At 42.2% G+C, this 15,965-nt stretch overlaps 1 protein-coding gene across 5 annotated transcripts in view; it reads left to right on the forward strand.

Moving 5' to 3' along the window:
- The window catches only part of LOC132826230 (myoferlin-like), a 229,815-nt gene that overhangs the window by 161,767 nt on the left and 52,083 nt on the right, over window positions 1-15,965 (forward strand). For all 5 annotated transcript variants that reach the window (XM_060841916.1, XM_060841912.1, XM_060841913.1 and 2 more), the window contains 2 exons: window positions 5,577-5,665; window positions 9,465-9,560. In XM_060841916.1, the coding sequence (XP_060697899.1) occupies window positions 5,577-5,665; window positions 9,465-9,560 (185 nt within the window). The remainder of the gene's footprint in view (window positions 1-5,576; window positions 5,666-9,464; window positions 9,561-15,965) is intronic.

Below are 15,965 nucleotides of genomic sequence, written 5' to 3' on the forward strand. Positions count from 1 at the left end.
ACACCACTGTCCTGCCATTCTCTCTCCTATTCCAATCGGTTAATCTGAATTAACAACAACATCTTTTTTTCCTTCACTGGCACCCCACACCCACTATTCCCAACTCTCTTCACTCCCACTCCCGCCCCAAACAAATGATAGCATAAATGCTGTCCCCTCCACACTTCAGTTCTGAAGGTTCATCAAGACTCAACATTAGCTTGCTCTCTGTGGATGCTGTCTGACCCCACTGTGATCTCCAGCATTTATTTTCAGAGCGTTCACCAGATTTGTTCCCAGGGTAATGGGAGTGCCCTGTGAAGAGAGATTGGGAAAACTGGATCTGTGCTTGAGGAAAGAGTTGACCTCATTGAAAACTACCAAAAGCTTTGAGGGATTGACAGGCTGGGGAATCCAGAATCAGGGGAAATAATTTTAAAAATAACCAGAATACCACTTAGAACTGCGTGTGTTTTATTTTTACTCAGATGGTAGAGTATTCCAACGATTTACTACCCCAGGACTTTGAAGATTCCAGTATTTGAGAAGAGAGAGAATTTAGATCAATCACTGGTGTGAAAGGTTGTGGGGTTAGTGTGGGTTAAAGCATTGAGGTGTTTGATCGGCCATGAGTGTATTAAATGGCAGAACAGGCTTGATGGCCCAAATGTCCTAATTTACTTCTCTTGGTCTGAAGCTTGGGGTAAAGGGGTTGGATGGCAGGGATGTCTGTGTTGGTCTAGGTCGCAAAAAGAAAGAGGCTTGAATTCAGAGTGAACTATATTCTGAAGCTTTGGCTTAAGAAGAACAATGCTATAAATCGGAAAAGTAAATGTTTAAATAGTAAACTGTTTTGAATATCCAATGGTTATAAAAATATTTAGTCAGAAGAACTGGCTGAAAACCGCACATCATATAAATAACTCAGTTTTGGTTTAATTTAACTTGAACTTTGATCTGTATCTCATTTCATTTGAAGCTGCTGAATTTGAATTACTCAAATCCAGCAAAGCAACAGGAACACATTTCAAACTGATATTGAACCATATTCACAACATTTTGATGTGGGTTTGCTCTTTGCAATTGATCACATTTGGGTGAATTTGGTTTTGCTGACCCTGTGCAGCTCTGCAGTATTAGGTATTCAATTGTCAATGATCAATCCCCTATGATGCCCATGAGCATTATTGATTTCTGTCCCTTTTTTAACATAGTTACCTGGAGGGATACCTCAAGGATTAAGGTTGTTGTCTATGCCTTTCTGGTATCAATGCAGTGGAGAAAGTGCAGACTGCAGATCAGACTCAAAAAGTGTGGCGCTGGAAAAGCGCAGCCAGTCAGGCAGCATCTGAGGAGCAGCAGAGTCGACGTTTCGGGCATGAGTCAGATGTACAGCATGGAAACAGACCCTTCGGTCCAACCTGTCCATACCGACCAGATATCCCAACCCAATCTAGTCCCACCTGCCAGCATCTGACCTGTATCCCTCCAAATCCTTCCTATTCATATACCCATCCAAAGACCTCTTTAAATGTTGCAATTGTACCAACCTCCACCACTTCCTCTGGCAGCTCATTGAGTTCTTCATTAGAGCACGTGCTCAAAATGTCGACTATCCTGCTCAGATGCTGCCTGACTTGCTGTGCTTTTCCAGCACCCCACGTTTCGACTGGTATTCATGTACCGTGTGCAACACTGAATCGTATAGAACTTGATGTCCAACTGTTGATTGCCTGACCTCCAGGTGAGTCTGGCAAAACTACCCACATGAGGTGTGGCAGCACTTCGGCTTTTCATATTTCTGCTGTTGATCTTCAGCCATGTTAATGTTTTAACTTTTCCACAAAGATTAATAGATAAGCATTCTAGAATATTTCCCTTCGATTCCTACTGGGTAATGGCTCACCAGTCAAGACATGGTGACTAAAGGCACTGATCCAGTGTACATTTCTGACCAATATTCAACTTCAGTTGGGTGGCAAGTAGACTCTGTGTCCTACAAGTTGGTCCTGTTGCTATTTCAGATCTGTGAGAAACAAGTTGCAGTTTTCAAACAGTTTGGCAGCGTGACAATGTTAAGATGAGCAGTCAACACCAGACATCCAAGAAAATTTGGATCTGCTGAAAGAAAATATTACCTGAAGCAAATGTAAAACTGTGCATTATCAGCATTAATTTGCATACTTGGAAGGAAGAAGGAATTGAAGGCATAATTACAACTTAAAATTGTATGCAGCGCCTTCAGTAAAAAAAAATCTTGTGATGCTTTGTGTCTGAGGTGTGCACCAAGCAGGGGGTTAAGACCAACAGAAATAAAAACCAAGTATTCTCTTCCTTTTTAATCCCACTTCCTATCCCTTTTTTTTCCCCCCATTTCATCCTATCCCTCTTTCTCCCCTTCCCGTTTGATTGCAAAAAGTTGTAATCCCAGCACTGATCCCTGTGGAAGGTCCCCGGGTACAGGTCACCAACCTGAAAGATTTCTCTATCCCCACTCACTGTTTTCTGCCTGTTAGCCTATTTCTTTTCAGGAATACACTATTTCCAGCACCATGTGCTCTGATCTAATGACTTTTTTATTCTTGTTAAAAATCTTTTTTAGGAAGTCTAAATGCAACACATCCATGAGTTCTCCTCTATTAACACTGGGTGCGACTTCTCAAAGCATTTTAATAAATTTAGTCAGGCATGATTTCCCTTTCATGAAGCTCTGCTGATTCTGCTTGATTAGATGGATTTTCCCAATGTGCTGCTATTACTTAATTGATTCCAACATTTTTAGAATAGCTGTTAGTCTAACTGGCCAATAGTTGCCCACTTTTTGCTTTCCTGCACTTTTTTTGAATAGGAGTGTCACATTTAGTAGTTTTCCAATTCTCTGGTACTTCTCCAGAGTCCAAGAAGGTTTGGGAAATTACAACCAAAGCATTCACACTCTACTACTACGACGAAGGAAATCAGGATACAAGCCATCAGTGCCAAGGCACTTGCCTGCCTTTTTAGCTCCATTAGGTTGTCTGATATGGTTACCTTAGTGATGGGGGTGGTACCTCATTACCTATTCTTCAGTAATTAAATATTTGAAGTATCTTCACCATAAAGACTTTTTTTAAAAAAACTTTTAACTCTCTTTATTTTCACCATAATTATCTCCTGAGAATAATTTTCTAAGGACGTATATTCACTTTGACCTAGCTTTCATTTTATATTTAAATCTCTTATTGTCAGTTTTTATATTCCTCACTAGTTTACCTTTAGTTACATTTTGTAGTCCTCTTATTTTGGATTTTGAATTTATGCTGGTCACCAAAGCTATCAGACTTTTGGCCTTTCTTTTTCTTTTTCTTCCAACTTGATATTTAAATTCCTTGGTTCTTTGGGATTGAGGAAGACTTTAAATGGACAGGAAAGTAAATGGGTAATGGGTTTTAGGAATGACGTACCATGAGGCGGGCTGATCTAATTGAAACCTGCTGCCAAATGAGAAAACCAGTAAGGTATTGGTGCTAATGAAAAGTGGAAAAGATTGTCAAGGTTAGAGTTTGTGAAAAATTGAAGTCATTGATGAAAGAATTTTAAAACTGAGTTAATAGGAGGTAGTGGGGTTCAAAAGCAAGAGAGAATATGAGCATTGGAGCAGGTACAAGATGAGGAATTGTAGAAGGGAGATTCTTGGGAAGCCAGTGAAGAGGTGCTGAAGATTTATTGTAAGGAATGTGTAAATATGAAATTTGGTCACAGTAAAAGTGAGGGGCAAAATTTATACTGTTTAAAATTAGGCTTTTTTGTGTGAAGGTGAGTTTTAATGTCTGCTTGTACATGTGCAGTTGAAATACGATGAATGAGAGAGTTGTAGCCAAGGGTGGAGAAATTTCACAAGTTATTGTTCCTCCAAGCCTTTGGCTGCAGAGGTAAATTTGTGCCATTACTTGTAGATGTTTCCAAGGGAACAGTACTTAACTAAGATGAGAACTGGTATGGAACTGATGAGAGATTAGAGACTAGAAGGTCAACTGGAAGTGACGATACCCAACTCAATGAAACAGAACAACAATGAAAGAAGTTAACTGATCTGTTCCCAAATCAAAAGTTGTGCTGAAAGATATCCAGTCTTTAGTCCAGTTGTACCCCAAGCCTTGTGTTTTCTTCTGTCGTACAGAAGCCTTCAGTCCATAAAATCTGTCAAGAGAAGAGCTGTAAGAACTAATGTGTAGTTTGTGTGAGGACCAAAGCTTCAGGTTATAATCAAAGTCCTTGGCACACTTCTGTCTTTAAAAGGTAAATAAGGTACTAACTAGAAGATATCTAAAATCTGTAGGGGCAGTTTGTTAAATTACTGCGGATAAAGGGAAAACAGGGTACATTATCCAATTATAGTACCAGATTAGTAAACCAGGACTTGCATGGCAAGTTATGAATTTGAGTTGAATAACCTTGGTAATTTGACATTATTGAAAGACATTCAACAAATGCCTTCATGGAATGGAACAGATAACCAAAAGGTAGCTTGGTTGATGTGTGGTTTGAGTGCTCCAATACGTTGTTACTCTTGATGCCCTTGATGGGGCAAATCAGGGTGAAATTCCAGTTTATTGATCTTACCCGCAAAACAATTTTTCAAGAGACAAACATTCAAGAGCAAGATAGTTCCAGTAATTGAGCAGAGAATTTAAGATGCTTAACTGAATGCACTAAACAAATTTTCTGATGTTCACTTTGTGGTATGAATTCTGACCTGTGTCTAACTTTAAATGAAAAGAGAACTGGCATTATAATATTCACTTTAATACTGACGTAAGTGCTAATCTGAATAGTTAGCGCTCTTTCTTTTGAGAGGCTGCAAATAACATTCATAAATGAAGGGACCTAGGCGTGCAGGCACACCGTTCCTTGTAAGTGGAACTATAGCTAGACAGGGTGGTCCATAAGGTGTTTGGCATGTTTGCCTTCATTGGTCTGTGCACGGAGTTTAGGAGTTAGGAGGTCATGTGCAGTCATACGGAACACTGGTCAATATTCCAAAGTGGTCTGTGTTCAATTCTAGTCTCCCTGCTATAGCAAGGATGTTGCTAAACTTGAAAGGGTTCTGAAAATTTTACAAGGATGTTGCCAGGTATGGAAAGGTTGAGCTTTTAGGGAGACGCTGAATAGGCTATGGCTTTTGTTCCCTGGAGCATTGGAGGCTGGGGGGTGACCTTTTATACATGTCTATAAAATCACGAGGGGCATAGATAGGGTGAATAGCCACAGTCTTTTCCCCAGGTTGTGGGAGTCCAAAGCCAGAGGGCACAGGTTTAAGGTGAGAGGGGAAAGATTAAAAAGGGACCTGCGGTGCAACTTTTTCATGCAGTGGGTGGTGTGTGTATGGAATGAGCTGCCAGAGGAAGTGGTGGAGGTGGGTACAATTTATAATATTTTGAAAGGCATCTGGATAGGTGTATGAATTGGTAGGGTTTTGAGGGATATGGGCCAAATGCTAACAAATGAGAGAGATTTATTTGGGATATCTGGTTGGCGTTGATGAGTTGGATAGAAGGATCTATTTCTCTGCTGCATAATTCTATTATTCTAAATGTCTCTTGATTTTTTTTTATTAGGGAAAGCTTCAGATGTGGGTTGATGTTTACCCAATGAGTCTCGGCCCCCCTGGACCACCATTCGACATCACTCCCCGAAAACCCAAAAAGTAAGTTAACTGTATCAGTATCAATTTAGTCCATATTAAATCCATGTTAAGTCTCAGTGTGACTGTTGAGAATACAATGTATTGTTTGTGGGCCTATGAAATCCATTTGTTGACTGACCAAAGCTGTTCTTTCTGGCACCTAGTCTCTTTATGCACAGTGTGTTTTGGGTGATGGGGCATGATTTTTTTTTTCTTTTTGAATTGTTTTCTATTGAGAAGGTGACTAAACAGATGGATGAGGGTAAAGTGGTTAATGTGGTGCATATAGATTTCGGTATGGCATTTTATAAGGTTCCCCATAGTTGGCTATTGCAGAAAATAGAGGCATGGGATTGAGGGTGACTTAGTGGTTTGGATCAGAAATAGGCTAGCTGAAAGAAGGCAGAGGTGGTGCTTGGTGGGAAATGTTCATCCTGGAGTTTAGTTACTAATGGTGCACTGCAAGGATCTGGATTGGGGCCACTGTTTGTCGCTTTTTATAAATGACCTGAATGAAGGTTTTAGAAAGATGGGTTAGTAAATTTGCAGATGACACCAAGGTCAGTACAGTTGTGAATGGTGTCGAAGGAAGTTGTAGGTTACAGAGGGACGTAGATAAGCTGCAGAGCTGGGCTGAGAGGTAGCAAATGGAGTTTAATGCAGAAAAGTGAGAGGTGATTTCACTTTGGAAAGAATAACGAATGCAGAGTACTGGGCTAATGGTAAGATTCTTGTGTAGGTGAGCAAAGAGATCTTGGTGTCCATGAAAGTTATCATCCAGGTTGATAGGATTGTTAAGACGACATAGTGTGTTAGCGGGTTTGAATTTTGGAACGATGAGGTCATGCTGCAGCTGTACAGAACTCTAGTGCGGCTGCACTTGAGTATTGTGTTCAGTTCTGGTCACCGTATTATAGAAAGGATGTGAAAGCTCTGGAAAAGGTTCAGAGGAGACCTACTATGATGTTGCCAGGTGTGGAGGGAAGGTCTTAGGATAAAAGGTTGAGGGACTTGAGGCTGTTCTCGTTAGAGTGGAGGTTGTTGAGAGGTGACTTAATTGAGACATAATCGGAGGATTAGATAGGGTGGACAGTCAAGAGTCTTTTTCCTTAGATGGCGATGGCTAGCACAAGGGGATGTAGCTTTAAATTGAGGGGTGATGCATATAGGTCAGATGTCAGGTAGTTTCTTTACTTGGAGTAGTAGGGGTGTGGAGTGCACTGCCTGCAACAGTGGTAGACTCACCAACTTTAAGGGCATTTAAATGGTTATTTGATAGGCAAATGGATGAGAATGAAATAGTGTAGGTTAGATGGGCTTCTGATTTGTTTCACAGGTCGGCTCAACGTCAAGGGCTGAAGGGCCTGTAAAGCACTGTTATGTTCTATCGACAGCATGAAAAGGTGACATTGGCAGTGGGAAATATAGACCTATGTTTTGACTTCTGTTGATATCGTTTAAGTGCTATACATGTGTCTTGAAATAAGTACTAAACCTTAGTGATGAAATGGGAAATGTTAGATGCCATTAGTGATTTCTGTCTTGTACAACATTTCCAAATGTTTTACAGCCATAAAGTCAGAAGTGTACATTAAGGAAGCAGCCCTTCAGTCAATTTGTCCAGAAATCCTGTATAAACCTAGTCCCATTTTCCACCATTTGACCCACATCCCTCTGAACCCTCCCTATTCCTTACACCTACCCAGATGCATTTTAAATGTTGTAATTGTACCACCCTCTTTGAAAAAGTTGACCCTTGGGTGCCTTTTTGAATCTTTCCCCTCTCTCCTTTAAACCTATGTTTCTAGTTTTGGGACTCCTCCACCCCAAGGAAAAGATCTTGGCAATTAACCCTATCTATGTCCCTCATGTTTTTATAAACCTCTGAGATCACCCCTCAGCCTCTGACACTCCAGGGGAAAATCCCGGCTTATTCAGGCTTTCCCTAATAGCTCCAACCCGGGCAACATCCATGTAAAGCTTTTCTGAATCCTTTCAAGTCTCGCAACATCGTTCCTTTTGCAGGAGGACCAGAATTGTGCACAGTATTCCAAAACTGGCCTAACCCATGTCCTGGGCAGCTGTAATATGATCTCCCAACTCCTATACTCCGTGCAATGACCAATAAAGGCAAGCACTATCCTATCTACCTGGAACTCCACTTTCCAGGAACTGTGAACCTGCACTCCAAGGTCTTTGTTCAGCATCCCTCCCAAGGATCTTGCCATGAAAGTGTGTAAGTCCTACCCTGATTCGCCTTTCCAAAATGTAGCACCTCACATTTATCTAAATTAAACTCCATCTGCCACCACTCAGCCTATTGACCCATTTGATCAAGATTCTGTTGTAATCTGAGGTAACCTTCTTTGCTGTCCACTACACCTCCAATTTTGGTGTCATCTGTCCTTTAGCTAATTATGATTAGTCACATTTAGTTGATTCCATTACTATTGAGCAAATGAACCCATTATGCTGATTGTGGTATGTCAAGGAAAATGTTAAATGTTTCCACCCAGTTTAGATGTGCTTTATATAGAGTCAGTTTTTAAGCCGAGTAGCATTTAATAATGCGGGGCAAGTTGCTATGGGCAAATCTCCATGTTGCAACAGAGGCAGGAATTTGGTTTGAGAAACATCAAATTGAAGGCTAGGTCTTGCACTTTTGAAGATGGATGGGGCTTTGTTTTAAAACTAACATTTTTACGGTGTGTTGCCTGCTCTGCTGGCCCCACCATATCTCAAATTCTAAGGATGGGAGAGAATGGTGCGGGCACGATAAAGATAGGGCTGGACCATTTCACCCACAGCAGGTGTAGGCCTGTTCCAGTCGAGAAGCTCAGCAGCTTTACCTATGTTGAGGAAGGGAGTGGGGTGGTGTGACCTCTTTCCAAAAGTGACTGAGCCTAATGTGGGATAGCCCCTTAGCCCAAAAGAAGTATCTTAATTCTCCTTTTACCTATCCCCATAACCTCTAGCTCCTCATCTGTCTCACTAGGGCCTGCCTGCTCTAGGCAATACCCTGGGTTTGCTGAAGTCTGGCCTCCTTTCTTTTTGGGGCTGTCCATGTCCCTGCAGTGATCATGCTTATAACCCAGCACTGTTGCGCTGACAGAGCTGCCATCTAGTTGTATAAGCCAGAAGATCTCCTGAGGCAGAAGCTGCTCCCTGAGGTACCACCAGAAGTTTCTCCCTTTTTAGCTATTTACTCCGTTTGCACCTTTTACATTGCATTGGGACCTTGAGTTCCAGAAACCGTCAGAGGCACCTGAATTGAGTTTTCCCCATTCCTCCGTGAAAATCCAAGCGCTAGCCGATGAAGAATGAGTTGATTCTGACCGGCTTGGTATCGCAGGGCATTTGTGCTACAAATGGGAAATGGACCAATGCTGCTGTGCAATTAATGATAACTGATAGAAAAATGGCAAGGTGAATATCCAATCTGAAATGATCTTGGCTTTGACTATGTTGTCTTCTCCTCCATTGTCTTAACACTCCCAGCTGAGGTTAAGAGCCTTGGAGAAAACAGTACAGTAAAACCTGAGTTGAAATTTAATTGTATGAACACAGTGTGTCAAATTCCACATTGCTGTTTTTGAAGGATTAACACCTGGATGTTTTAAATGAGCTAATGCATCTTTCAGACTAGTTAGAATGTAAAGTATTCACCTGGTAAAATTGTATGGTAATTGCTAAGATTTTAAATGAGCTCCCAAATCCTTTTATGCAAATTTTAAACAGCTAGTTGAAGAGAAATTGTTCTAGTTTGGTTCCCATACAACATTCAGCACTTAATGTGGTCACTTCATGTGGTTCACTTCAGGTATTTCCTTCGCTGTGTAATCTGGAATACCAGTGACGTTATTCTGGATGAAACAAGCATTACGGGAGAAGAAATGAGTGATATCTATGTGAAGGGGTAAGTAGGTAATTCTAATATGTTTTGGTGCGTAAAGGCTTTTAACAAGTGCAAAGCAACATACTTTATTTCATAAAAGCTAGTCAAGACCTAATGTTTGATTTTATTGCTTCTGTTTACTACATTATTTACTGTGGCTCTACTCCTGTCAGATTGGTAGTACAAGTGAAGTGAAGTTCATGGGCAGGCCAAATGAGACCCAAGAGACGATGCTGGTGTTTGGGCTATTACTTTTATGAATGGACTGATTGAAAGATTTGTAAATCTTGGAAGGCTCGTGATCTTGCTGACAGTTGCCATACAGTCAGTTCAAAAACACTGCAGGTGGGAGTTCTAGGCAAATGGTCTGAATTTAATTTCCTGTATAGGACTTGTATGTCCTTCAGAAATGTGATTGATGCTACCCAACAAAACATCAAATTGCTCAAAAGAAAATCTTTGCAGTCCAATCTCCAATATTGCACCTGTTTTGGAGCCTTGCTTGCTGAAGTGAAGGATGAGTAAATGTCATGTTTTACAGGCTTCTGGTTGTGGCACCTTCCTGGCACCTTCCCCGCAGGAATTGTAAAACCTGTGCCCACGCCACGTCCCTCCCCTCCATCCAAGGCCCTAAAGGAGTCTTTCACATCCAGCAAAGTTTTACCTGCACATCCACCAATATCACTTATCGTATCCGTTGCTCCCGATGCAGTCTCCTCTACATTGGGGAGACTGGATGCCTCCTAACAGAGCATTTTAGGGAAGATCTCTGGGGCACCCGCACCAATCAACCACACCGCCCTGTGGCCCAACATTTCAACTCCCCCCTCCCACTCTGCTGAGGACATAGAGGTCATGGGCCTCCTTCGCTGCCTCTCCCTCACCATCCGAAGCCTGGAGGAAGAACGCCTCATCTTCCGCCTTGGAGCACTTCAACCCCAATGCATTAATGTGGACTTCAACAGTTTCCTCATTTCCCCTTCCCCCACCTCACCCCAGTTCTAAACTTCTAGCTCAGCACTGTCCTCATGACTTGTCCTACCTGCCTATCCTCCTTTCCACCTATCCACTCCACCCTCTGCTCTCTGCTACCACCTTCATCCCACCCCTATCCACCCATTGTAGTCTTTGCTACCTTCCCCCACCATCCTCCTGACCAATTGCCTTCATCCCCTCCCCCACTCACCTATAGTACTCTATGCTACTTTCTCCCCGCCTTCCTCTCATTTATCTCTCCACCCTTCAGGCACTCAACGTTTCGGGCAAAAGCCCGAATACAGGCAAATTTTCCTGCTGCTGGGATGCTGTCTGAACTGTGCTTTTCCAGCACCACTAATCCAGAATCTGGTATCCAGCATCTGCAGTCATTGTTTTTACTTGCTTGTGGCAGAGGGGATTGCCTCGGGAGGGGATTGTAACTTTGGATTCGAGCTCTGATTGCATCCCTTTCTTGTCCAGCACTGTGGGTCAGAATTTCTTTTTGTTTAGAAGTGGGCATCACTGACCAGGCCAACATTTGTGGCCCATTGAGTTGCCTTTTGAGAAGGTGACAGAACTGCTGCATTCTCCTTGTATAATTAAGGGTAGTGTAGAGCTTGGATAGGAGTCAGCAGGGATTTGCTTCCCTTGTCCTCTGTCACCGAGAAGGACATGTTTGGAGGGTGTTTATGAAAGTGTTAGAAACGTAATAGTGTAGGAACGGATATTGTTTTGCTTATATTAGCATATGTACGATCAGGTTGAGTTGAAGGCTAATTGGAATTCATTCTCAAATAGTCAATATAAATTGCATGCATTGTTATGGAGATTAAGATCCTGTGTAATATTGGAGAAATTATGATTATGGTTATCGGTTCATGATCACCTTTGTACAAAATCTTTGCAATATGCACCATACCCAAGAAATGGCTCCTCAACATTGGTTAAACTTAGGCTAATTCTGTGAATCAGTCATTAAATTGACTGAAGCCTTTCAGAGCTTGTTTCTATGATCACCTAAAAATTGTGTTTCCAGTCATGGGAAGAGCTAGGAGTTGGTTAGCTCAGTTGGCTGGACTGTTGGTTTGCAGTGCAGAGTGACACCAGGGTTCAATTCCTGCACTGGCTCAGGTTACTATAAAGACTCTCCTTCTCAACCTCTTCCCCCTCACCTGAGATTTGGTGACCCTCTAGTTAAACCACGACTAGTTGTGTCTCTGCTAGTTGTTACCCAAATTGACTTTATTGCTACAGCTTTCTCATCAGCCATTTAGGTTACTATCTCAAAACATGAGAAAAGCAACTTTAGTAAAGTGAGCAGACTTTATATAAATAAACTTATTACAAATCATTAACTTTCATCTTCTATAGTAGATCAAAAACCTCAAAAGCCAAGGCCATACTTTTGGATTGAAGACGCGTTACTGGTGCCATTCAGTCCAGCAGAGAGTACGTTACTAGGGAGCACAGTTCAAAGGTGATAGATTGATAGAAGGATTAGAGGGGACATGAAAAAAAGGTGGAGGATGTCTGAAATTCACTGCCTAGTTTGGTTGATAGAAAAACTTTTTTTTGAAAAATCATTTGATGTTCACTACCAAGAAACGTGATTTCAAGTCTGTACCTCTAAGGGGCCATGTATGTGTCATAGAAATGTGCAGCACGGAAACAGGCCCTTCAGTCTAACTTGTCCATGCCGACTAGATATCCCAAACCAATCTAGGCCCACCTACCAGCACCCAGCCCATATCCCTCTGAACCCTTCCTATTCATATACCCATCCAGATGCCTTTTTAAATGTTGCAATTGTACCAGCCTCCACCACTTCCTCTGGCAGCTTATTCCATACATGTACCACCCTCTGTATGAAAAAATTGCCTCTTCAGTCTCTTTTATATCTTCCCCCTCGCCCTATAACTATGCCCTCTAGTTCTGGACTCACCCACCCGAGGGAGAAGACTTTGTCTATTTATCTTATCCATGCCCCTCATGATTTTATAACCTCTATAAATCTCCCCTCAGCCTCTGACGCTCCAGGGAAAACAGCGCTAGCCTATTCAACCTCTCTCCAACCCTGGCAACAGCCTTGTAAATCTTTTCTGAACCCTTCCACATTTCACAATATCAGTCCAATAGGAAGGAGACCAGAATTGCATGCAGTATTCCAACAGTGGCCTAACCAATGTCCTGTAAAGCTGCAACATGACCTCCCAACTGCTGTACTCGATACACTGACCAAGAAAGGAAAGCATACCAAACGCTGCCTTCACTATCCTATCTACCTGCGACTCCACTTTCAAGGAGCTATGAACCTGCACTCCAAGATCTTTGTTCAGCAGCACTCCCTAGGACCTTACCATTAAGTGTATAAGTCCTGCTAAGATTTGCTTTCCCAAAATGCAGCACCTCACATCAATCTAAATTAAACTCCATCTGTCACTTCTCAGCCCATGGGCCCAACTGATCAAGATCTCTTGTAATCTGAGGTAACCTCCTTCACTACTCACTATATCTCCAATTTTGGGGTCATCTGCAAACTTACTAACTGTATCTCTTAAGCTCCTATCCAAAATCACTTTTATAAATGATGATGAAATTTAGTGGATCTAGCACCAATCTTTGTGGCACTCCATTGGTCACAGGCCTCCAGTCTGAAAAACAACCCTCCACCACCACACTGTCTTTTACCTTTGAGTCAGTTCTATATCCAAATGTCTGTGGGTCTGATCGGAGCTGTTGTGGCCTGTGTGCATTCTAAAATTGAAACGAGGCGTTAAGGTTGCATTTTTACTCCAGGACAAAATATTGCTGTAACCCAAAGTGTTTTCTAATTGTTTACTAATGTAGCTATATCACTGGGGAATCCATTCTTAGGGGGACAGATGGGAGGTTTGGTTGGAACGAGAGAGACTCATGATGCATTGCTTCCCAGGTGCCAGGGTTTGTGATGTCTCTGATTGATTGATTGTGTTTTTGGGATCCTTTAGGGGAAGAGGGATCAGCCCCAGGTTATGTACCAACGATATAGGTAGGAAGAGAGATGGAGATTTAAGGCAGAACTTCACGGAGCTAGGGTGGAAGCTTAGCTGGGACAAAGTTGTTATCGCAGTTTGTTGCCTGTCCCATTTACTAGTGAGGCAAGGAATAGGGAGAGAAAGGAGTTGAACACGTGACTAGAGGGATGGTTCAGGAGGGCAGGTTTTGGATTCCTGGATATTTGGGGTTCATCCTGATGTGGGTGGCACCTCTACAAACAGGATGGTCTTCACCTGAACCAGAGGGGTACCAATATCCTGGGGGGCAAATGTGCTAATGTTTTCCAGGTGGGATTACTAATTCAGCAGGGGGACAGGAGCCCAAATTGTAGCAAGAGTGTACAGGAGGTTGAGAGGAGTGAGGTCCAAAATAAGGCTAGTTGTTATGGGGACTTTATCTTCTATTGACTGACTGGGAATACTATAGTTCAAGTATTTCAGATGTGTGCAGGAGGGTTTCCTGACACACAGGCCAACAAGGGGCGAGGCCACATTAAATTTGGTACTGGATAATGAACCTGGCTCGGTGTTCTTAGACTTAGACTTAGACTTAGACTTACAGTGTGGAAACACTGTTTGGAGGCAGGTGAGCACTTTGGTAATAGTGACCACAGTTTGGTTATGTTTACTTTAGCGAAAGAAAGGGAGGGTTATAGTCCGCAGGGCAAGAGTTATTGCTGGGGGAAAAGGCAATAATGTGATTAGGCAAGATTTAGAATGCAAGAAGGAAACTGCAGGGGATGGGCACAATTGAAATGTGGAGCTTATTCAAGGAACAGCTCCTGTGGGTCCTTGATAAGTATGTACCTGTCGGGCAGGAAGGAAGTTCTTGAGCGAGGGAGCCATGGTTTACTGAGGAAGCTGAATCTCTTGTCAAGAGGAAGAAAGTGGCTTATGTTAGAATGAGAAGTGAAGCTCCGTTAGGACGCTTGGGAATTACAGGTTAGCCAGGAAAGACCTAAGAGTTGAGAGCCAGCAGGGGACATGAGAAATCATTGGCAGATAGGATCAAGGAAACTCCTAAGGCTTTCTATAGATATATCCGGTATAAAAGAATGATTTAGAGTAAGAGTAGGTCCAATCAAGCATAGTAGTGGCAAGTTGTATGTGGAGTCAGAGGGGATGGGGGAAGCGCTAAATTAATTTTTTTGCCAGTTTTCAGTCTTGTTCTAATGTTGTTGAGGAGAATACTGAGATACAAGCTACTAGACTAAATGGGATTGAGGTTCACAAGGAGGTGTTAACAATTGGAAGTGTAAAAATAAATAAGTCCCCTGGGCAGAATGGGATTTACCCTAGGATTCTCTAGGCTATTAGGGAGGAGATTGCCAAGCCTTTGACTTTGCTCTTTGTCATTGTCTTCAGGAATAGTGGCAGATTGCAAATGTTGATCCATTGTTCAAGGAGGGGAATAGAGACAACCATGAGAATTATAGATTCATGAGCCTTACTTCAGTTGTGGGTAGAGTGTTGGAAAAGGATAAAAGAGAGGATTTATCATCTAGAAAGGAGTAAGTTCATTAGGGATAGTCAACATGTTTTTGTGAAGGGTAGGTTGTGCCTAACAAATCTTATGGAGTTCTTTTGAGAAGCTGACCAAACAGATGGATAAGGGTGAAGCTGTTGACATGGTGTATTTGAATTTCAGAAAGACATTTGACAAGGTTCCCCATGGTAGGCCATTGTGCAAAATGCAGAGGCATTGAGTGTGATTTAGCCATTTGGATAAGAAATTGGCTAGCTGAAAGGTGGTGGTCGATGGGAAATATTCATCCTGGAGTTCAGTTACTAGTTGTGTACCACAAGGATCTGTTTTGGGTCCACTTTGTCATTTTTATAAATGACCTGGATGAGGGCATAGAAGGCTGGGTTAGTAAATATGCAGATGACACTAAAGTTGGTACAGTTGTGGATAGTGCTGAAGGATGTGGGTTACAGAGAGACATCGATAAGCTGCAGAGCTGGGCTGAGGTGACAAATGGGGTTTAATGTGGAAAAGTGAGAGGTGATTTCCTGTTGGAAGGAATAACAGGAATGCAGAGTATTGGGCTAATGGTATGATTCTTGGTCGTGTAGGTGAGTAGAGGGATCTGTGTCCATGTACATAGATCCCTGAAAGTTGCTACCCAGGTTGATAGGATTGTTAAGAAGGGTTACAGGGTGTGTTAGCTTTTGTTAGTAGAGGGATTGCGTTTCGGAACCATAAGGTCATGCTGCAATTGTTCAAAACTCTGGTGCGACCGTGTACAATTATGGTCACCACATTATAGGAAGGATGTGGAAGCTTTGGAAAAGCTTCAGAGGAGATTTACTAGGATGCTGCCTGGTATGGAGGGAAGGTCTTAAAAGGAAAGGTTGAGAGGTTTGAGGCTGTTTTTTATTAGAGAGAAGCGGTTGAGAGATATACAAGATA

This window comes from Hemiscyllium ocellatum, chromosome 22 (assembly GCF_020745735.1).
Source record: "Hemiscyllium ocellatum isolate sHemOce1 chromosome 22, sHemOce1.pat.X.cur, whole genome shotgun sequence".
NCBI lineage: Eukaryota > Metazoa > Chordata > Chondrichthyes > Orectolobiformes > Hemiscylliidae > Hemiscyllium > Hemiscyllium ocellatum.